The 24,999-nt window shown below is 35.8% G+C and overlaps 1 protein-coding gene across 1 annotated transcript in view; it reads right to left on the minus strand.

Moving 5' to 3' along the window:
* Nucleotides 1-24,999, minus strand: part of WDR70 (WD repeat domain 70) — a 127,152-nt gene that overhangs the window by 67,048 nt on the left and 35,105 nt on the right. Inside the window, exons 7-9 of the mRNA XM_080362484.1 lie at nt 23,921-24,054; nt 18,923-19,076; nt 17,073-17,149 (exon numbers count right to left, since the gene is read on the minus strand). Of these exons, the coding sequence (XP_080218610.1) occupies nt 17,073-17,149; nt 18,923-19,076; nt 23,921-24,054 (365 nt within the window). The remainder of the gene's footprint in view (nt 1-17,072; nt 17,150-18,922; nt 19,077-23,920; nt 24,055-24,999) is intronic.

Consider the following 24,999-nt stretch of genomic DNA (forward strand, 5'->3'; position numbering starts at 1 on the left):
CAGTTATTAGAAAAATAAACTAGTTCCAGTGTAGTTACTAATGTTCAGCAGAATCTTCCTTACTTGAAAACAAATAGTCTGAACATAAGTAAAACAAAAGGCTTGGTGGGAAAAACTTTACAACCTCAGAAGAAAAGATATGAAAAGAAATATTAAGGGAACGAACATACAAGTAGGAAAGAAAAACGCGAAGAAGGAATATATAAGTGAAAAGCAGATCAATTGTGGAAAACCAAACATGGTTAACTAAGCTAACTGCTGGACAGAAAGCAGTAGTAGAGGGTATGCAGGCATGCAAGTATTATGCCAGTAAGATTCCATACTTCTAAAGAAGGAGGATTAAGATTCCATACGCATGTTATATTCAGTGCTGCTTAGAATACAGAAAAATAAAGAAATCTAAACCCAGTAATTACATTCTGAAGGTAGGATGACTGTCTGGAGGTGGGGGGAAGAAACAAACAAAAATCTCACCAAACCAAACACACACCTTCAAGAACCAACATACAAGAATAAACTACATAAAAGGAAAGTGATGTTAAATAAAGCTTTAGATATTATAGAAAGGAGAATGCACTGCACTGAGCACTGTCTTAAATACATTGAAATTCTGGAGAAGATAAATTGAAGACAAATCACTGAGGGATTTAAAAACAAAACAAAGCCACGACAAACATGCTCCTGAACACTCCTTAGATTGCCAAACGAGTGATACAGGAAAAACCCTCTTCAGACTAAAAAAAGTCTTCAAATTAATGGCATATACGGTATTGACAACAGTGGTTGCCGGGCTCATAGTTTACCAAAAAAGAATAATTAATGGTTTCTTCTTTGAAGAATTTTTTCTGAGGTTTAACTTAAGGTAGTTATAATGGATTCAGTCTATTTGACAAAACCCTTTTTGTATGCCAATGTATAGGCAAAACTTGAACATGCCCATCCTGCCTGAATTCCTATAGACCTTTCTCCCTTTGTACTTCCATAAATATTAAAGTAATTCACAGAATCACAGAATCAAGTGGGTTGGAAAAGACCTCAGAGATCATCAAGTCCAATCCTTGATCCAACTCCAGTCCATTTACTAGATCATGGCACTAAGTGCCATGTTCAACCTCAGTTTAAAAACCTCCAGGGACGGTGAGTCCACCACCTCCCTGGGCAGGCCGTTCCAATGCCTGACCACTCTCTCTGTAAAGAATTTCTTTCTAATATCCAGCCTAAATTTCCTCTAGCAGAGTTGAAGCCCATGCCCCCTTGTCCTACTGCTAACTGCAAATTCCTCTTGTATTTTCCTAAAGTACTGAATATATTTATTTCATTAGTGATGAGCACTTGGGCAACCAGACTGCACTAAGAGAAAAAAAGCTTGTTAGTTCTGAATTACTTTTTTGCTGGCACAGACAGCTAATTTGTTTTCTGTCTTGTTGATGAAGTCTTCACATACAAATCTGACTGAAAAAAAGAGATTGTTTTTCTTTGAATCAGCCATTACACTGACAATCATGAACGTCTGCATCAAAGCACACCACTTCTCCAGTTCAAATCAGCATCGGATCTAAGCAAATCTTCAGAAAACCATCCATAGAGTAGATTAGAGAACCATTTCCCTACAATAATTTCTTCCAATGACTAACAGGTTCAGTGATTTTAAAGAAGCATATTAAGCTCCCTGAAGGGCCAGTATGTTTTTGAATTAATAATAATGCAAAGTCTATGTTAATGATGTGCTATTTAAAAAAACTGAGTACTGGTATTTTCCTGAGACTATGTAGCACTTTGCACACAATGAGTCCTTCACTTAACTATTCCAGCAACATCTAACTTCAATATTATTACTTTTATACAGAACATTAGATGAATTACAGATAATATGTGATTGACTTCAGAATCCTGTGACAGTTAAAGGAAGCAAAATTTTGTGTTATTTTCCAAATAGGACAAGAAGGCCACAAACTGAGATCTCATCTCCCACTTAGTAAAGATAAGAGTGGGCTGTAATCAATCTCCCTACAGGGGTACCTCTGATTAAGATCAAAGGGGAAGACTTCTGGTAAAGAACATCTTGACAGTTCAAGTTACTGTCACCTGCATGAACTGAAATGACTCAAGAGCAGTCTTGCATGATATGGCAAGAACAGGAAGAGTAAATCACTAGGAAAACAGGATGCTTTCTAAAAAGCTGATTAGTCATGGCTATAAAATAGTTAAGGCTCATTTGGATCTCAAGTTCTTCTTCACTCTACTAAATAACTTAGATTGGAACTATTAATAACACTCAGCAGAACTCTCCATTAAACCAGTGAAAAATGAACTGCAATTAAATTAAAGCAGTCAAGCAATTAAAAGCTCTCTGAAGCAACACGTCAGCTGCTCCTCTATGCATAACAATTAGTTTTAACTGGTTTTGCTGCCATCTTAGATCTCACTCACAGCCACTTTTCTGCAGTTCCATTAGCAATGAACTGCAATCTAACAACACGTAAGTAGCAGAAGAACAAACTATAAGTCTTAAATGTATTTGGATTTTTAAAGTTACAGACTCTGTTCTAAACAACACAAAGTTTAACTCAGTTATACAGATTAAATATGCAGTTGGGTTGCAGAAAATTTTAAAATTGAATTTGACTTTGCATTTATGTGTGAAGTAACAAACTTTGTATGTTTTAGTACAATCTCCATAAAAACTTATTAAATGCTTATACAGACCACACCAAATGGCAGCACATGAAGTGTAAGAAAATACGAATGTATGTATTTATCATATTTTATGGAATACACGCAAAAGTGTAAGACACTTCCCTCCTCCTCCCAAAAATTCAGAAATGAAGACAGCATCTTTTTTAAAGAAATACAGTTCCTAGCCTCAGCTTTCCAAAGAGTCAGGATAGAGTCCTGTATCTGTTTGGATAAACACACAGAGCAACATTTTTCCATATACTCAACACTATAGTCTGCTTACATCATAATATTACTGCTACTGAGGAAGCCCCTATATTCCTTTCCGACTTTTGTGTAAGGTTAAAAGTCTAAAGCAAAAGGTTAGTGGACAAAATAGTATAAAACTGTATTATTTCTGAAGATGAAAAACTATAGACTTACATTCCCTTATCTCCACGTGTGGGGAAATTATTTTGCTAGAGTTGAAAATACATCGATTCAAAACCAGTAAACAGCAGGACATAAACAACTGAGAAACTATTTTTAACAATTTTGTTTTCCATTTAAATAAAAAGACCAGAGAAGTTCGACTCCCTGCTCCTCACAGGACTACCTGATACTAAACCATGTGACTGAGAGCATCATCCAGACGCCCCGTGAGCTCTGACAGGTCTGGTACTGTGGCCACTTCCCTGGGAGCCTGTTCGAGGGACCAACCAGCCCCTAAATGAATAATCTTTTCCTCATGTCCAACCTGAACTTCTCCTGACGCAGCTTCATGCCACCTCCTCATGCCCTGTAGCTGGCCGCCACAGAGAGGAGAGGAGCACCTACCCCTCCTCTGCCCCTCCATGAGGAAGCTAAAGATGACCATGGGAACACCCCTTCTTCAAGCTGAACAGACCAAGTCACCTCAGCCACACTCCTCGTAAGTCTTGCCCTCGAGGCTTTTCACCATGTTGATTGTCCTTATTTGCACACACTTGAGTAGTTCAATCTCCTTCCACAGAGTTGCCCAGACCTGCACACAGTGCTCCAGGTGAGGCTGCACCAGTGCAGAGCAGAGCGGGACAATCACCACCCTCGCCTGGCTGGCAATGCTGTGCTGGATGCGCCCAGGACACGGCTGGCCCTTTTGACAGCCAGGACACTCTGCTGACTCACGTTTGACTTGTCTTGTCATCAACCCAAACCCCCTGATGTCTTTCCACTGTGTTGCACTCCAGCCTCTCATCCCCCAATTTGTAGGTATAACCAGGATTACCACATCCCTGGTGGAGAATCTAGCACTTGCTCTTGTTAAATTTCATATGGTTGGTGGCCGCCCAGGTGTACAGTCTATCCAGATCTCTCTCTAAGGCCTCTCTACCCTTGGAAGGAGTCCACAGCTCCTCCTAGTTTAGTATCATTAGCAAACTTACTCAAAGCACATTCAATCCTGCATCCCAATCATTCATAAAAACATTAAAGAACACTGCCCTAAAACTGAGCCCTGGGAAACCCCACTGATGACTGGCCAACAGCTGGATACAACCCTATTTACTATAACCCTTTGAGCCCAACCTGTCTGCCAGTTGCTCATCCAACATATTATGGACTTGTCTAGCTGTGAGTTGGACTTTTTTTTCCAGAAGCATACTGTGACAGACTATCAAAAACTCTGCTAAAATCCAAAAATCACACATCTACTGGTTTCCCTTGGTCAACTGGATGGGTGACCTTGTCATAAAAGGAAATTAAGTTAGTTAAGCAGGACTTTCCTCTTGTGAATCCATGCTGGCTGTGACCAGTGCATTGTCTCTAAAATGTTTTTCGTAACTCCCAGAATAACCTTCTCCGTAATTTTACCAGGCACTGGCAGGCCTGTAATTACCAGGGTCTTCCTTCTTACTCTTCTTGAAAATCGGGACATTTTCCAGCTTCCACTCAACCGGAAGTTATTAGTGAAAAGCAAGTTCAGGATGTTTAGTTCCTTCCTACTATGGAAAACTGCAGCTAAGGAAGCTCTTAAAATTAAGCCACTTCTGAAATACAGTTTTTAATTCTTGCATACTTTTATCTTTAAAATATAACTGTGTTTTCCCTTGAAACAAGAGAACCATCAATAATTGATGCAATCAGGCCCTCAATATATGAGGGGCAGAACCTCAGGAAAAAATTGGAAGACAAAAGCTCAATGCTTAACTGAAAACCTAGTCTTCAGCAAAACCTTGTGCTTACATGAGCTGCAAGGTAAAAACCACTTGATTAATAAATTTCTCTTCAATCATGCTACATGGAAAGTAGAGTCTTGTTCCTGTCTGTGTGCATAAAACAGGGTTCTAGGGACAAAGCATAAAACATACTCACTTCCACAAAGCCATAGACATAATAGCAAGACTTGATTAAATAATGAGGAAAAAGAATTGGCACAACTTAGCATGCTCTGTCCTCTATTATCCCTGTATTGCAGCAAGTTCTTCTTTCATTTCAAATTTTTAATTCTTAAGATAATCTACTACTGTATGAACCCTTTAAAAATGAAGTTACGCACTAAAACGTCCCTGTTGAAAAAGCCCTCAAATGCAAGCTCTTAGAACTGATGGGATTTTTATTGCAACAGCTAACATTTTAAGCAAGAAAAACTTCAGAAAAAATATTAATATAAACGTACATAGTTTATAAAGACAAAAATAGCCTTACTAACCCTTTTGTAAACATACAGCTTTCAGCAAGGGCCAGCACAACCGTTATTCAAACTCCTCTTAACCAGGCCTGCTCATTTGCTGTGCTCTCTTAATCAGCTCTGTACTGCACAAATATCTATAAATAGATAAGTTAGTCTAGAAAAAGCCATCCTCATCTATTTGGAGTGGACTTCACACCTTTACACATGTCAAGACAAAAAGCGAACTACCATGACAGTGCAGTGCAAATTACTACACACGTGCAAAATGGCAGCTGTTTGATGAAGGCACTCTGGTATTATTAAAAAGTCTCTAGATGTGGTTTTTCCAAATACATACATTTTTGGCTGATCAGGCAAGATTTTCACAGAAGCAACAGAACTTTACCCCTACATAACCCTCAATGCTCCCTTTTCCTGTGCTAAAGGATGAGAACTCAGGGTGTTCCAGAGACAGGAGAAAGAAAAAAGTCACCAGAACTTAACATAATTGGCACATGTAATTCCTAAGCCTCATTATTGAAAACAGACGAATTGCTATGGCTGAAATAAAAACAAGTCAGCTATGTGAGGACAGACAAGGTGGATATACAAATTCTCCTACATAATTTGATTTTCATAAATGCCAATTCTGCTTTATTTTGACCTCATGCAAATCTTGAGAACAAGTTTTTAGCTAATCTGCATGGTATCTCAATGTGGGTATGTAAGCAACAACTCTATAGTATACAGTATATCAAATACAGGTTAAATCGGGTTTGTGTGTCATATACATTTTATATTTAATTCAAAATAATATTATCTGCAACAGTTGGAGAGTGCCTTATTTAAGTTAACTTCTGATTCACAAATAGTCATTACAAGAAATAAAGCTTGTAAGGCTCTCTTCTTTAAAGTCTTCCTATATTATGGCACTGAATATGCTTGGAATAATTTTAAATTATATTCCACATAATTATATTAATTTCCAAACAAAGTGGCCAGATCTATCACATCGCTACTGCTTTTGGAGGCCCTGAAATATTTTGTACTTCCCAAGACCTCTCAGACTTCTGAAATTGGTAGACTGCACGAGTACTACAGCTTTCACGTGAAAGAACCACAAAAAGCATGAAATATCAATATTAAGCAAGTTCAGACTAAAGCCTCAGAAACAAGGAAAATAACAAGCAACCTATAAATATTTAGTTTCATTTTATTTTGAATAAATGGATGTTATTTTATATCTGTTTGAAAACCTGCTTGGCATTGTCTAAGATGTTGTCTGGCTGTTTCATTGCTAAATCATGCATCTTAATGTAACTTGACAAGAAAGATCTTTAAACCAAGCCACTAACTTTCTACTAAAGCCAATGAGTAACGTTCACTCCACCAATTCAATTATAAGGGTGGGAACCTTCAGCAGAGGATAAAAAAAAGGAGAGTTTGCATGTGGAACAGCTACTTTACAACTGCATGGACTGTTCCCCTAAATATCAGAACCTGTCAAATTAAACTGTAATGCTATTATTTTTACATGTATAGTGTTCAGAAGACTATTAATATCATCTAGATCCTTCTAAACATGGGTCCTGGGTTGAAAAATTAGCCATTCTAAAGTCAGTGATAGAGTTGTTACTCGATGGCTGAACTTCATGTAAAGAAATGTGAGCTATGTAAAATACATTAGACACCCTTTGTCTACTTGGAAAAGATTCTAGAGAAAATAAGCCCTGGACATGGACTATATGAATCCACTCTGGTCCTTAGAGGTTCTCTGCAGGAAAAAAGTGGAAACACAAAATGCACACTATATTTCAATGGCAATTTTGATTTAATGGTCCAAAAAGAAAACTACAAAAATGTATTTTCACGATAGCACTATACTTGGTGTCCTTAAAAAATTAACCAAAAAATTACAAAGGAAAATAAGTTCATGCTGCAGACAGACACACGCTGGGATGAAACATCAACGTATGGACAACTAATTAAATCTATTTTCAGAATTATGATAACATGGATGAAAATACAAAGTTGTTCTTGTTGGTTTTTTTTAAGCTCGTGTGTACTACCAAAAAAGGGAAGACACCTTTTTTCTTCTCTGAAACTCTTCAGTTCCTATTATACTGCTATCCATTTAATTCTCTGTGAATCACACAACAGAATGAAGCTACAAATGAGTATAAGTAAATTATTTATTTTGAAGGAAGGAATGTATATGCTTTAGTAAGTTTATGATGACAAAAGAAGATCTGCATCTTATCTCACCAAAAGTTCAACCTCAGGAGACCAAAATGTTTGCCAGAAGGTTCTAAATCACACAGACACCAATGAATGTAGATCTTACTTGTAGATATTAGCTGACCAGAAGTTTCCACTACCATTAATGAGCTAAACTGAGGAATATCAATCAGATGTTTTCTGTCGTAGCAAACAGAAGGTTTCACAAATCACAGGTCTGGAAACATTTCAAGAAGGAGATGAAAGGTTTCCAAAACTAAACTAATCCTGCTCGAAAGAAACGCATTTAATATTAAGCTTTATTAGCAAATACTTGAAAAGATAAAATTAGCTTCAAAGAAATTATCATTATTGCCATAAAGAGCAATTGTAAAACAATTTATTGGGGAATGATTCAGAGACAGCAAGGCCTTGGCGGGGAGGAAATCAGGATAAAAGTCAACAAGGAATTGGTTGATAACGCTGTGAAGGCATATTGGTTTTGAAGAGATAGCATGCAACTAAAAAAGAAAAAAAAAAAAAAGAAGTAGTAATTAATGTGCTACAGAAAGAACTATTAGATCCATTTCTAAACAGAAGTTCCACATGGACAGATCTGCCATCCTCAGAAGGACTCTGTATGGACTTCTCCCTAGCCTCAAAAAGCTGAACAACTTTAACAGACATTCAGAGCTCAAGCTCCAAACCCTTATCCAAAAGCAACTAAGTCTCATGTATGAGTTTTGAAAATATTCTTCTCCATTTATGACCTCACGTGCTGTTTTCTTCACCCAGTTCGTTAACCAATCTGCTCTCATTATCAGCGACTAATACTTAGTGTTCAAGTTTTACTAGAAATAGATTCACACTTTTTCTGAAAAAACATGCTTTAATTAAAATAATTTATAAAAATATGAAAGTTTTGAGGCAATAGTCCAATCTTATGAAATCACATTAGCAACATGTTGTTTTGATTACTTCAGACTGTCACTTTTAAGATCCTTTTCCTACTAGCCAGTCCATGTGAGACAAATGTCTCACATGTATTTACAGATAAACCCTTTAAAAGTCACAAACAAAATTTACTGGAACGAACAGGAAAAAAATTAACAGATTTTGGATTGTAATCTACTGCTTTTAACCTACTAACAGCTACTATACAAAAATTTACAAAATGTTTGATTAAACACGAGAAGTTTCTCTCACAAAAGCCCATACAGCATTTCTATGATGTTCTATCCCACTTGCAAAATTATATTTATCAGTCTTACACAGAATTTTCTGGATGAAAGCATTTCCCGACCAACCAATACCCAGTGAAACCATACACCTTTGAAAAGCCTACTAATAGCGAAATACAACTTCAGCCTGTTCCAATCGACTTCATGAAAAACAAGAACCACCCAATATACATCTCTTAGGTGCTAAAAAAGCACCTTATCAGTGGAATTTTAACTGTAACAATAATTTATATAACATGAAGACCCTGATAGGAGGAACAATTTTAAATCTCATTACACAATGAAATTACCTGTAATTTCAAATGTCAAAGAACCCAAAGCAAATATTTTTCCCAGGATTTTGATCTATAGGATATTAACTATCATTAGTCATTACTGCATGACTTTAATACAGAATCAGATTTGAACATAAATCATGGCAATTTAATTTTATTTTCTTAGACAGAATACATATTTAATCTTTGCAAGCAAATGTGCCAAAATAAATTCTTGTCTACCCTACTTTACTTTGTCATTATCAAACAAAAACATTAGAGTTTAGTTTACTAAGTCTATTGTACTTCCTATTATTACTAGAATAATCAAAGAATTTTGGTCATTCAAATAAGATGCATATCTCATGAGAAAACAGTCTTTTCATTGAGTTCCAGGTTAAAATAACCACTGAATACCTGAGAGGAAAGGATTTCATCTTCATATGATAAAAGACATAATCAAGTCTTCATGGGAGAAGACAGGAAAGGAAATTGCTGGAGTGAAAGATACTTGTGGAACAAAGCCATCACAATGGAAGTGTTTGCTCACCAATCTGTATATTGCCCAAAAACTTGGGAAGTTTTCTATCAGTAAAACAAGCAAATTCCTGTCTTCTTACCTATCTGATATCAAGCTGAGCTAATGGAAATATTAAAACTTCCAGTCTCCCATGATTTCTATCCTGCCAGAAGTTATTTACGCCTCAGATCGGCCAACAGGGCAGTTCAAGAGTATAACATAACTCATCTCAAAGTGACCCAGGACCAGGAAAGATGTAATAATTAAAAAACTTTTCCAATCTGTCTCATTTTAATGGAAAGGAGGTAGAGAACAAGTTTGAAGGAAAGCTTATACATATAACCTAAGCTGTGCACAATACAGTTGAGAAGTGAAATACCAAGTACTCTAGTACAAGAGAAGCAAATATACACACCGAAACTACTGCCTTCCCATGCTAAGCTAAGAACACAGCGATTGACTTGCAAAAGCCAACTTCCTTTGAAAAGGCTGTCCCTTCTTGCTCCACTCACTGCACCATTCTTAAAGGAATGGAATGGTATTATTTTATGTCCTATATTAATGCCGAAAATTTGTCTAAACTAACATTGTCCTGGGAAAAAAGTACCTCAGAAAAAACTTGATGAAAAAGTTTCAAACTTCAGAATTTCATCTTCATATGAAATATTTCACATGAAGTGAATATGCATATAATATAATATAATTATATACAATATAATTACACTGAACTGCACAGGTAGATTGTGCTTTCACCTATGTCTTCAGATGCACAATATTATTGATACTTAAAACATTTAAGAAGATTATAGCTTCAGTTCTCCAGTTGTCAACCAAGCTACTGCAGGTACTAACAGAGTTCAGACAAACTCCAGGGCTGTGTTAATTTAAAGTGTAATCAGCTTAGGCTGAGAGGCTATCAACCTAGAGTGAGCAAACAGTATGTAACCTGAAGATTAGATTCTATAATCCAAGAAAAATGCCATGTAAACACAGTTTCACATGCAGCAGAGCTGTCCTTCATAGTGCATGGCCAAGCAGGCTGGAGATAACAAATCTCATGCTCTCCTGAGACCATACTGACATGGAAAAAAAATCCAAGGAGCAAGTATGTGAACTGTGTTAGGTGACTTGGCTCTAATGCTTGTGGGGCACAGACCTCATCACCTGAATTAAAACAGAGTCATCTGAGCTGAAGGGAGCTTGCCAGTTCAAGATGGGCAGAATGGTGTTGTGGGAGGAATAACAACTGATTGCTCTGTGGGCAGGAAAACTGACTGCTGGACATCTTCAGCAGTACTATTCCAGACCTTGCTCAAATCTCTTTTCTGTCAAGCTATCAAGGCTTTATGCAGTTCTGGACCTAACTAAAGGAACACCTGCCAGAAAATGACGATCATGAAGGAGAAGTCATATACTGATAGCTACCACCTACACAGACATACAAACAAGGCAGCTTACGGGAGGGAGACAAGACAGCAGCTATTCTGGATGTGAACCTGGTTAATAGGACGCATTTTTTACTACATAAAAAGTGAAAGGTAGCTGAGGTTAAAGTGATCATGAAGCAGCACTGTTCACTATGGTGTATGAAATTTCAAAAGCCTCCACCAGTAGTACCAAGGCCATAATGGTGTCCTAAAGGAGAGAAAAATTTCTAAACAGCAATGCTTGCAAACATTATATGGAAGTTATGCAAAAGTACTATCTATACCACTCATCCTTCAAACTGTATTTTTCATGTTTGAAACTAAAAATCACATATACAATATTAAGCTTATCGTCAATGGTTGCATTAAAAAGGTAGTTAAACTACCATTGTCAAGCATTAATAGTTTAAACCCTGAAAGAAGGATTTTAAGAATGTATCCACGTTTCCTTTCTCAACACTCTCTATGGTCATCCGTCATTCCAACTCATAGAACAAGTAACAGAAATTTGTCTCTTTTTTAAGACACAGAGAACATTTACTAAGCAAGAGTATGATTAAAACAAAACCAAACAAATCAAAAAAACCCCAAACAACACACCAACATTTAGCACCCTATACCATGGAGTAGAGTAGCTTCATATTTGAACCATACATCTGACAAAAGTCTAAGGACTAAATTGTACCTTAAACGCAAAATTTTGTTTCAGAGAATCATAGAATGTCCTGAGTTGGAAGGGACCCACAAGGATCATCAAGTTCAACTCCTGTTCTTGTACACGACAACCCCACAGTTCACACTATGTGTCTGAAGGTGGTGTCCAGTCTCTTCTTTAACCTTTTCCTAATGTCCAACCTAAACCTCCCCTGGCACATCTTCCTGCCATTCCCTTGGGTTCTGTCACCGGTCACTAAAGAGAAGAGATCGGTGCCTGGCCCTCCTCCTCCCCTTGTGAGGAAGCTGCAGCCGTCATGAGGTCTTCCCTCAGTCTCCTCCGGGCTGAACAAACCAAGTGACTTTAGCTGCTCCTCATACAGCTTCCTCTCCAAACCCTTCACCAACTTTGTGGCCATCCTCTGGACACTCTCCAGTAGCTTTATATTTCTGAAGATGTGAAGCTACTTCACTAAATAACTCCATCTATTTAACTGGAGATAGATCTACACTGAAGCACAATTTATCCCCTAAATAACTTATTACAGAGGTCACTTGGTGATAGCAGTCAGTATTCTCTAAGATATGTTTTGTAGAGTATGAACATCAACTTAACATACTAGAGGGTGAGAGAGGAGAAGACTTGTGAGAGGAATTTTCTACAGTAAACCAGCTGTTAAGCAACCACAGCCCTAGCTGCAGTGACAAATCACATAGTTCAGTACTGCTAAATTTCAAGTTTGGCTGTTATTCTACTTCTAAAAGGAAAAAATACATGAGAGCAGGGACACAGAACACCTGTTGCTGGCACATCCTAATATCACTGAGCTCTCTTGCTTATTCATACACCACTACCTATCACATTTGTGATAAGAAAACATTCAAGTAACGAAAACAATATTATCCGTTTCCTCTTCCTCCTTTGTTTTTAACAGGGAAGTCAACTGATATTTTGGGATGATATAAACAAGGACTTAGTTATGTCTTAAAACACAAAGTATTTTTTTAGGTCAGCCTGCTTAGGTGTATTTCCAGAGAAAAATAGTTTTTCAAGTCTTTCTCACTTTCAAATTTTTCTTTGACTTTCAGGCAATGTATTAATGTTGGCATTTTCATTACTATAAACTTTACTGCAGTTCTGTAGACATGTCTAAGATACTGCTGACAGATCCCTGCCCTAATTAGTTTATGTTCTAAATAAGCCTGAATAACATGGTAAAGACATTATGAAAAAGACAAATATGTTCTCGATCACACACTGCATCTGAGTTTTATTGAGAACGGCAAGGACTATGTGCAATTAAAAGGGGCTGATTTTTCAGGAATAGCTGTGGGGTATTTAAAGTTCTAGGCAACATATAGCCATAAATAAAAAGATAGCCTGTGCAAGAAAAGTTTAAATCAATTTAATACCGATACTAAAAAGAGCTTTGTATATAGGCTTTAAAAAGAGTGAAAAGTTGGTATAAATGAACAACAAATTAGTGAAAATTGAAATTATCATACCTGTAAGGTAAACTTTTAAAGAAAAAATTACTGCAGTTCCATAGATAAGAGAGCTGAATTTCCATGTCTGCCTTTTCTTTTGATGCAATTTTATTCTAATAACTTGAAATACTGGAAAGCTAAAAGCAGCACTACACAGTTCAGAGCACACATGCACGAGATTTAACCTAGTCTAAAAAATACATTCAAATAACGAACTCCTTAGCTAAATCTCTAGGTTAATTAGTGTTATTCATCTGTACATTTAAGGTTAATCATCAGATTACTTACTGAACTGACAAATTTCTTACTTCCAATTAAAAGCTAACAGACTCTGAACAATCAGTAAACACCCAACAAAATTATTATTAATCTCTAATTCAAGAATAATGACACTATTTGTTTAAAAATAAGGTTTTTTAAAAACTTGCTATAACATGAAAAAAAGAAACATGTTTTAACAAGCCTGTAGTACTTTCAAGGAAAACAAAATGAAGTGAGCTACTGTAAGTTTTATGTATTTACTAACAATCGCATAAGTGGGCATGAACTTATACAAGTCAAACAGAGGAGTTTTCAGAATTACTCTATAACCATCAGGTCTAAGGTCAGGCTCATTCCAGTGTGTAAGCTGACCAGCTTTGTCAGAAGGAATTGTGTCTTTTTCTTATGTAGGCTTTTCTGAGTTTAACGTTGTGTCCTTGAACAGCCATACAAAACACACTGAGACTCCCTGCTGGTAACCCATATATCTGCAGTCTCAAGTAATAAACTTACAAATAGCTTAATCACAAACCAGATGCATTATAGTCAAAACCTACTTATAGGATTTATACTTTAAAATGCAGAGCAAATTTGAATGCCATGAATAAATCACAAGCAACAGACAAAATCTCAAAACACTTATTTTACAGTAGCAATTCTAAGAGCTTTCATTTGAATTATTGTTTAGTTCAGGATATTACAATTGCCTTAATCACCTGGAATCAAAAGAAACTGCCAATTGTATATAAAGAATACACTCAAGTAAGAATTTGAGTTATAGAGGGTTAACATAAAAAGAAGTATGTGTACAAAATATTTTAGAAGCATTTATTTAAACATATTTAAAACGTGTTATTTCCCTTTGACTCCACAAGTCTACTCACAAAATTTGCTTTTTAACTTCTTTATGCATCATGAAAGCTCCTGCTTTCAACATACCAACCAGAAAATGCAATCTTCTTTCCTTACTTTTTTTTTTAAACTGTACACAAGTGACATCCATTTAACTAAAGAGACAGACAATGCAAATGCTATAGCAGTCAGATAAAATATACTCCACATTTTGTAAATAGTTGTAACATTCAGTTTATGAATGACTGTTTGCTCCAGAGGTGGTGCAAGTTTTCTCTATAAGCATATACTATATGGATTAGGGTTTACAGTACGTTTAACACCCCTCAGGCGCTCCCCTGTGTCATCTCCTTCAACCTCAGACACTGCCATTCACCATGCCTCAAGGAGCGCAACACACATGCTTCAACTGTTACTTTCAGGAGGTTCCAAACCTGTAGATGATAAATTGGAAATCCTTACAACTTATCTTGCAAGAATCTTTAAAAACAGGTGTTGGTTCTGGCAACCAAGTTTGGAGTACACAGAAGCTGATTAAGTGAGAAGTACCTGTTTAAGAGCTAATACAGTGTTGCTTTACTGTTCCATGTGCTGTCCAACAGAGGCTAAAGCCAGCAAAACTGGAGGATGTTCAGCCTTCCTGCATGCCGTTTAAAGGCAACACTGGTTTCATTCTCCTACATCTATACGCTCTGGAGTGACGCCCTGGTGTTCAGTGTTAGGTGTCCTTCTACACATGCCAGATGTGGCAGTTCCTTTTCCAGTGTGAGGACTAAATCTCAACATCTAGAAATCCAGAGAGCACTCCTTCCCTATTAAAAGTTCCAGAGCAGTCACCATAATTCAAGTAATTTCATCTTTCCACAATGACTAGTACAAATTTTGGAACAAAACTAACACAAGTAAACTGCAAAACTTTCAGAGCTCATCTTTACTGCATACAAGAACAGGAGTGCACTATCAGGATAAAAAACTTTGAGGTTTTGCCTAGTTTGGAGAAAAGGAGGCTGAGGGGCCACCTCATCGCTCTCTACAGCTTCCTGAGGAGAGGCTGGGGAGAGGGGGGCGCTGAGCTCTTCTCCCTGGGGATCGAGCGACAGGACACACAGGAGCCATTAAAAATTGCAAGGGAGGTTCAGACTGGACATGAGGCAGCATTTCTGTACCAAGAGGGTGGTCAAACACTGGAACAGGCTTCCTGGAAAGGTGGTCGATGGCCCAAGCCTGTCAGTGCTTAAGGGGCATTTGGACAAGGCCCTTAACAACCTGCTGTAACTTCAGTCAACTCTGAGGTGATCAGATAGTTGGACGAGTTGATCATTTTACATCCCCTCCAACTGGAACTATTCTATTCTTGTTTACAGCTCCAGTCTTAAAATTAATCAGTGTTAAACACTGGATACTTTATAGTTTCTGCTATTGTTAAATTTCACAGGTGGAATATTGTCTTTAACATTTAAGTCCTGTGCTGCAAATTAAGCAATCAAAATTATTTCTTTTCACATGATATGTCCAAATCCTGCAAAGACCTGTCACTAACATGAAACAAAATTAAATGGGTTTAAAATAATACTTTTCCTGTAATTTCAGCCATGTAGTGCCTCTCAAAATTAAATTATGCAACCATTTGTAGTAGTGTTTATCTGGATTTTACTTACTTGACCAGACCATTTCAATTCACAGAAATTCAAGCATCACAGATGCACTAAATCCATACTTGGCGTATTAGTAAAGCACTTGCTTAGATGGGACAAAATTAGACAGTCTCCATAATTTAGAATATCTTAATCTGTTTTTGATTTTCTACAAACTAGTCAACTTAATTAACAAGCCGTACTAACGTTTAACTACATTTAAAAGAGCAATGAATTCCTAAAGCATCTATTCTATCATTTAATAAACATATCTGCTATGGAAGTAAAACCTGGAAAAAAATACATAGTTGACTTAACTTGCACGTATTTTTACAAGTGAACTGTAAAGCACACTGTAGTATTCAAGTTTTTTTTCCTTCTGCCACAATCTTATCAGAAACTGTGAATTTTCCTATCAAAATCCTTTTTTTCATATACTTGTGTGTTAAATCAGTAAGTTGGTCCTTTTTGGGAAAAACAAAACAACAACAAAACCCACACTTGTTGTTTAAAGTAATTGATAATTGGAGTCTTCTGTTTACCATTGACCACATTACAGATACATTAATGAGGCAATTCAGTCTTCCCACTCACTGTCACTCTGGAGTAAAGGAGATTGTATATTTGAAACATTGGTTCAAAAATCATTCATGGTCTTGCTACTGACAGCTGCAGTAACTTTATTAATTAACGCCATTGCCACAGTGACATTTTGCAATTTGATTCTAACCACAAAGATCAAAACTGAAGCCACAAAATAGTTTCTAATAGTCTCTCTGACACTTGTCAAACAACATTCAGCAATATGCCATTAAATTTAACACAAAACTAGCAACTTCCAATTGAAATACTGTGTCTTGCCAGTGAATCCAGTTAGTTTTGAGTCTCTAGACAGGAATTATTCTCCTCTGAATATATCCCAGGTTAAATTTTGTCCAAGAATCTTCATTAAAACATATTTAACTAACATGTTTCATGAAATACCATTAAAAGTAATTTTAAATTACAGAACCAAAATAATTAAAACAAAACAAAAATTTAATTATCCAGAGCTGAAACACATAAAATTTTTGCTTCCAGATCCCACCTAACATTGTCCTGAGCACTCACTCAGGATTTTAAAAGATTATATTTAAAGCAAATTAGTGTACAGTATTAAAACACTGAAGTCAAGCAAGCCTCTCAAAAAACGATGACAAAGATAGACCTCAATACTCACCCATCATTAGAACATGTCAAAAATTCTTCCTTTATTTTTGGATGCCAGCAACCTGAATTGAGCATTGCTGTGTGACCCTAAGGAAATAAACACAAACAGGTCTTACAAGGTTTTGCAGCATGTCTTATAAGGTTTTATAAGTTTTATTCTAAATACTTCAAGTGGAATCCCATAAAAGCTGAGGGCCAAATCAGATCCTTCTGACCACAGCAATGATTAACTGACATCACAATGATTTAACAGATTTTATGAACTCTGATTAATTTCACCCATGTATGTTTTCATTTGCATGTTATAAAAACCCAGCCATTCTTCTATTTGTATTTTTTCTTTCAGAATATGGAATGGAATCATACTTCCCCCTTTTCTCTTGGGAGAACTGTGATACAGAGAAAGGATGAAAAAACAGGCATCAATATGGTTTCATGCAAATTTGGCCAAGTTATACAAAAATAACAGGAATAACAAAAATTACCAGGGTGGCACTCAATGCTAAAACACACTAAGCAAAGACCTTGTTGAAGAAAACTGAGGAAATAGAATTAAAGAGTCAAGATGGATTTAACCTCAGATGAGTCCTTCATAAATGATTAAAGGCTGCAAATTGAGTAGTCAGCCCTCTTCCTTTAGGATGGACAAACAGAAGGTAAGTATTTTATCCAAAGTAAGTGATTGCCATTATGGTGACTAAGAACATAAAATGTCTTTGTCCAGTTGTAGTACAACTTTGAAGTACAGGCATATGCTCACTGACTACATTCAAAGGGATATTTGGAAACTACTCCTGCAATTCTGGAATTACTTCAGTTTGCTTTAAGCAAAATATAGAGAGAAATACTGAAAAGTTAATGGGGCAATATAATAAATATTTTAGCATTTTGGCTGTTGGACCACAATACAGTGGAATTCTAGAAGTTTACAAGAGAAAGAAAATCTGAATTATTTTAAAGTAAACAAGAACTAAAGCAGATGTTACCATTTGATGGTTTTATATACATATCACTAGCCAAAAAAAATAGTCATCTGACAAGAACAGCTTTAGGCAAAACAGCATTTAGCCTAGTTATTTGGCAATATGCTTTACAAGCAATAAATAAATCAACTTTATCATCAGTTTGAGCAGTATATTTTTCTTTACTTTTTAGACTTAAGCTATCTAAAAAACTGACCTGTATTTAAATTATTTATGTAAGTAGAATCCTTGTTTCAGATAGTTTGTGGAAATATGAAGGCAAAGTGGTCAAAACCCAATCAACTGTTTTTAAGATACTTCAAAACTATGAATCAGACCTTTGCCACTTGCATTTTTAGCTACCATTAAAAGTGTGCATATTGTTACTTATTAGTCTTACAGTATGCAAGTAACAGCAATAACAACCTCCAACCCCTGCTCTGAAAGATGTAAATTGTATAACAAAATAATGGAGTGTGGAAGAAAGCAAGAGCCCAGATCAGATCAATAGCTTCTAGTATTTTTTTGTTGGTTAGACAAGGGTATGGGGGAAGCTGACACTTTTTGAAAGATATCCTGTTTAGAAGATGAATTTGTTGTAGCTGCATAGAAACATTAGTTGGAAGAAACCTCTTGAGTTCACTTAGGTCAACTCCACTGAAAGCCAGATGAGAGCCAACAGGCCAATCAGGTCAGGCATGGCTTTGTCTAGCTGGATGTTGAAAATGGATGAAGCTTCCACAACTTCCATTATGTATCAATACATGGACTATCACAACCCAGAGACAGGGCTTTGCATGAAGTTCATGAGATTTCTTGGTAAGAGTGAAAATACACAATATTGTCAGTCTTCTGGCATTCAAGTAACTGATTTTACCTCATTCAATTCTGACTTTACCTTTGTGTTTGTCATATCCACAATGTACTGGTCTCCTTTTATGCATTCCATAACTGGGAAGCCATCTCTGTCAAGAACTTTCGCCTGAGAGTTACCAGAGACAACGAGAATGACATCTCCTGTGCTGCTATATTGTAAAGATTTGATTTGGTGACTAAAAGGAAGAAAGAAAAAGAAAGAAAATGTTTCAATTAACTTCAGATCCTGTAAGCCTACACTAAAACAGAAGTGTCAATGGTGATAAAAGATATTGCAGAAATAAACCCATATATATTCCTATACTAAAAAGGTCAAAAAAAAATAATCTGAGATTCATGGATTAAAGCTTTTCATTCCTCTGCATCTCCTTCAACAACACAACAAACAATATTATTTAGAAAGTTGGCACCTAAAATGCAATTTCTGGCAAACATATTTAAGAATGCCCTTATAACTCCAAGTGAAACACAGTACGATCTGATTCAGCTCATTTTTTTTCATCTTCTCAAAAGCAACATGTGGATTTACAGTAACCTATAAATTACTATAAAAGTACATTGTAGTCCTACATAAAACTTCACTGCAGATTGTATACCAGGAAATCAGTCATATGTCAGCATTCTTGCATCTTTTTCTATATCCAGGGATAGTTTCATCAGAATCTTGGACGAAGTTAAATACATCATCAAGCCAAGAAACATGACAGTAGAAAACAATCTGCGTAGTCTACTATGTCTTACAGGATTGCTCATTTGCTGTAAAGGTTCTCTTACATATGTCTTCTATTGACTGAGAATACCTGGGACAGAAATAATGGAATAATACTATACCAAGACAACAAAAATTATTAACTGAAAGTGGAAGGATGGCTGATGAGTGAGAAATCCATTTCGAGCTTTGGCATCTTTTCTCAGCGTTCTGCTTTATGAGCAAAGTTCACTGCAGTTGCTGTACCTGAAGCAGATATCCCCCTGATCACCAACCAGCTACACTCCATTACAAGGATGCAAAAGGATACAAATGAGTGTATCCAACCCACATCTGCCAGAATTTATATCCCGGCCCATTCAAATCCCATACAAATCCTAGTAACTTTAAGGAAACTCAATTTAACACAATTTCACACAGTAAAATTAACAGTCAGATGATCAACAAAACTGACTACACAAATTGTAACTTAATTATTACGTTTCATGTCTTATATGGTAGTGATTTCATGACTGACTCAGTAGAAGCTATTATCTGTTAAATTTACCCTCAAACTACAAGTTACAACACAAAACACATAAAACATTGTAATACATGTTTTCAAAGTTCTGCATTGATCATAGTAATAGAAACTAAACCTAAGTTTTTCATTCAAAAAATGTTTGGCAAAACTGATTACATTACAATTCAAAAGCCAAAAATTGCTTCAAGCACCCTATGATGTAATATAAACTGGCAGCCAAATTGGCTGAAGTATTATAAACTCTGATTTTTAGTAGAAAGGAGACACTCAAATCTGGGAATTTCCGAAACAGATCACAGACGATGTCTGAAAAAGCATCTTGAGCCTCAAGAGCAAAAATGGATACTTGCTTAGAAGAGGAGAAAGAAGGTCAGCCACATTAAGGTCAGTAGAAACAGTGAAAAAATTAAAAAGAAACCCAAAAGAGAAACAGTACATGAAGTTTAGAATATTCTCTGAAGACAGCTGATAAACCTAGACTGAAGTATCCATCGGATAGAGCTTTAGAGCAACAAGCATATCTTAGGAATTAATAAATTGTCCCCAGTTGTACTTCAAGTGCTCTTGCCATATGACATGAATTGTACAAAGCTCAAAATATTCTCAAGCCCCACCTGAGTACTGCATACAGAATGAATAACTTATCTAGTTGTATTTCTCACACTCTAATGCTGAAATTGTCAAAAGAAAATACCCAACACATCTCTAAAGCACAGACTCATGTTTTGTACCTTTCATTGAAATGTAAGAACCAGAAGCAAACATTTAAAAACTACACTGAAAGATTATTTTTGCTTGATTTATGTCTCATGCAAAAAGAGGATTTGGCCACTAGATATGATCAAATAGGTTGCCCAAAAGTAAAACCTGATTTCTGAGAGAATCCACAATATGTAAAAGCCCACAGAGTCTTCTGGGAAAACTTTTTGTCAGACACTGAATTATTGAAATTAAAACTACAGATATTAACACTGTTAACATGGCACTGTTCATAATTTGACCAATATCTTCATATTGCTGCTTCTTAGTTCTGTATCAGCACGTTGGAACAAACTTTGTTTTCATGTTAGTTTGAATTAAAATTTCTTTTAACAAGGAAGAGCACCTGATTTTACAGTGCCTAGCAAAATGGGAACATAACTAATACTTCATCAAATCAGTCATGTGAAAAAAAAAATAGGTTTGACAGAAAACATTTCCACAACCTTAGATAAAGGTTAAAAAAACCCACCTTTGTGACTGTGCAGTATGACTTTTAAAATTATTTCCAAAAATTGGTTCGATAAGCAGGGTATCTGCAAAGTCCCGGAAGTTACCACTTTTCAGATTTTTTATTGGAGTATGACCAAGAGTGCGGCTCTGCAGAGGCAGTTCTTAAAGAAAATATTTTTGGTTCTTATTAATGTTAAAGAAAAAGTCTTGGGAAACTTAGAAAAACAGTTTCCTTTAGTAGCACTAATCTAGGTCATTTTGTTTTAAAGCTCCCAAATGCGCACAGTACTTTCTGCCAGGACTTGCAGTACAGAGCTATATACATGGGTAGAATTGAGACACAAAAAGAACTTCTATACACGTACCACAGCTTTGCCTTACCCTTGTCTTCACCTTTAACATCAAGGTGTGGTTTGAAGGTACTAGTCTTTTGTTAGGCTCTTTTTTTCTTTATTTCTGTTTTCTTATGTACCAAATCCAAGGAGAAATTAACAGAGTAACCTGATATTATGCTACAAAATGAAGCCTGGACAACACAAGATTGTTCTCAAGCTTTTTTTTACTCTCAAAATGAAATCAAATGTCTGGCTCCAGAACTGGATTTCGGCTAACACATGAAGCTTCCATACCAGAACTGCTCAGAAATCTTTGAAATTATGTCTGTGAAATCTAACAGTCCTTGCAAAGAGTCCACTAAAAATATATATACACCTGGGCATAAGTTACACAATATTCCACATAATGCTCACCAGCATGCCTCAATCTCAGCATGAAGGAACTTTTTCTTGAGTTTGGATCTTTTTATCAGACAGAGCTATAGCTCCAGTTTAATGTTGACAAAGAGATACAGAAGAGGTATTTAAATAATATATTTTTAAAAACCCAAAATTAGTACATGAGACTTGAAACATAAGTGACATTCCCGGAGATTTCACCAGTCAATTCTATTTTTAATATTATTTTATATTTATGTTTTTATGTATTACATCGGTATTTCAACATACTCAAACCACAAGAATGTACATTTTACCAAGAACACTCCTATAAAAATACTTATGAGATACTTAAAACACACTAAATGAACAGGATAACAAGAACTTTAAGCTCACAATTTACCATTACTTTTTACAAAAAGGAGGCTACAAATGTATTTGCAAGCTCTTTTCCTTGAATGGGACGTGTCATTAACACACACTGTACTTGTGGTTTTCACACTGTATTCATGTCTTATTACCAAGTACTACTAAATTTGAATGAACTCTTCTGCTAAATTTGGAAATACTTCAGTTAAAATAATCTCCTACTGTGAGAATAAAGACTGTCAGATCTTTCTTACTGCTCATTTATGACAGAGGAGAGGAAAATACCATTTGTATCCTGCTAACCATGTAAACAAAACTCATAACAGAAAAGTCTGAATGGGACTTCACATTTAGATAATTTTCTTTATTTCAAAGTTACATGTTTACCAAGTTATGTTTTCCAAGTAAATGTGCCATTCATCTGTTTATTATAATATCTGTCAAAGATATTAGAATTGCATAAGGTATCAAGCCACAGTTTCTATTTTCCTGATTTTTCATAGTTCAGAACATCAGTAGAATTCCCTTCTATTTTGCTCCTTTTCAGGCCAACAGCCCCATCTTTTTCTCATCTTTCATTATCTAGATTCTTTGCACATCTATAATTAGTCACACACATTCTAAATTGACCAAAGTGACCTTCCAAATTGACCAAAATGACCTTCCAAATTGACCAAAACTGAGGTGTAACTTTTTATGACAATAATGATTAAAAATAGACATTCTAAGGACTACTTACTGTGCGTAACAAATTTCAATCCCTTTTCAAGCATACCAAAGTATCTAATAAAGTGCACCACATTAGTTAGACAATAAAAGGTACTTTGCTAGAACTGTGTTATTAATTTATGAATGCATTTATCTGAAAGTTTGATGTGCATAAGACACGCACTCCTTCTGAAGAAGGTCTACATCCTAGTGCTCTGGAATAAGTAAATGTACCTGGTTCATTTTCCTGCTGAATTACCAGTGAACACTATGGACAGTAAGGAGATCATTCTCTAAAAATGCTTCCTGTATTTTGTTTTAATTTACATATACGAATGTATAGATAAACGTAAATAAACATATAGCTTTTTTCTTTAAAAAATACAACACTTACACTCTTACACTTTTTTTAAATACACACTATGTAGTTATTCAACTAGCAGTGCAATGCAAAGGACCAGTGCTTCCAGAAACAGTGATTTAATGAAAATTAGATACCTCCCACTCAGAAATATTGGCAGTGACTACAGGGGCTCTTGACAAAGGGGTTAACTGTTTTAACTTTTTTCTCTTCATTAATTTTATATAAGCAGACTACATAGTAGTTTTTAAAAGTAGAAAAAAATGCAAGCTGTTGGAACACACATGAAAAGACATAAGCAGGTAAGTTTTCAGGTTCACATTCCACGTACCACAAAAAGCACAATGGGATACAAGCTATCTTACAAGGCTTTTGAGCTTAACACAGGCATAGTCTTAGGTGAAAAAGGCAGTCTTTGTGCTTACCATTCACAAGGCTGGAGTGACCGAAAAGCTTGGAGAGAGGCATCCATTCCAGCAAAATCCCAAAATTTAACATCATAGTCATATCCACCAGTTATCAAACGGGCACCTGAAGGATCCAACCCCAAAGCAGAAACCTACACAAAGGAAAAAAAAAAAAATTAGAATTACTCAAAATTATACCCAACCTGAAATGTTAAAATGACTGAAAAAGTTTACATGAGATGATAAAACTCATATTGAATTCATGCTTAGGTTTTAAAACCTACAACACAATTTAACCTCTATTAGGCATTTTAAGTTAGGCAGACCATGGGTAAAACCTAGACTCTAACCACAGGACAACTTTCAACCATTGGACAAAAAGCTGGGTCATCCCACACATAAGGCAGATAATCATCAGATTCAGAAACCCTTTGATAACAAGGAAGACAGTCTTCAACACAAGAAAATAAAGTGATGATGATAATAATTACAATTATTATTGTTACTGTCATTATTGTTTCTTCTAGAAAATGCTTGTAAATGGATTTGAAGAGATAAGCCATAAAATTCTGAAAGAAAAGAAAAATAATCTTGTACTCCACCACGAGCATTCTGACTTACGAGAAAACTAGGTGCGGGGCGGGTAGGAACAACCAAAGGAAAAAAAAAGTATACACAATAAATAATAACAGCTTTCATTTCTGAGTGAAAGATAACACCTGAGAATAGTGTTATGGCTATAGGCTAGCAATGCTGACCTTCTTAGGAACAAGAAAGAGAAAAAAAAACCCAGCAACAGGTCAATTACTTTCAGACACCTAAATCTGTATTAAAAATTCCACATATTGATGTATAAAAACTACAATAACTTGCATATAAGGGTACTCATCTGTATCTTCAAATGTATACATGAAAAGTAGTGACAGCCATTATGACTTAATGCAGACACTTAGAAGCACCACCAAAAAAATCTCACCTCAAAGATATGTTAGTCTACTACCACACTTTTTTTTCAAGCTTTAGTATATACACTGTGTTATCGAGACTTTTAAAACTTATGTAAACTATTGAATATTTCCCACATCAAACATTGTTTA

Source organism: Nesoenas mayeri (assembly GCF_963082525.1).
Source record: "Nesoenas mayeri genome assembly, chromosome: Z".
NCBI classification, from domain to species: domain Eukaryota; kingdom Metazoa; phylum Chordata; class Aves; order Columbiformes; family Columbidae; genus Nesoenas; species Nesoenas mayeri.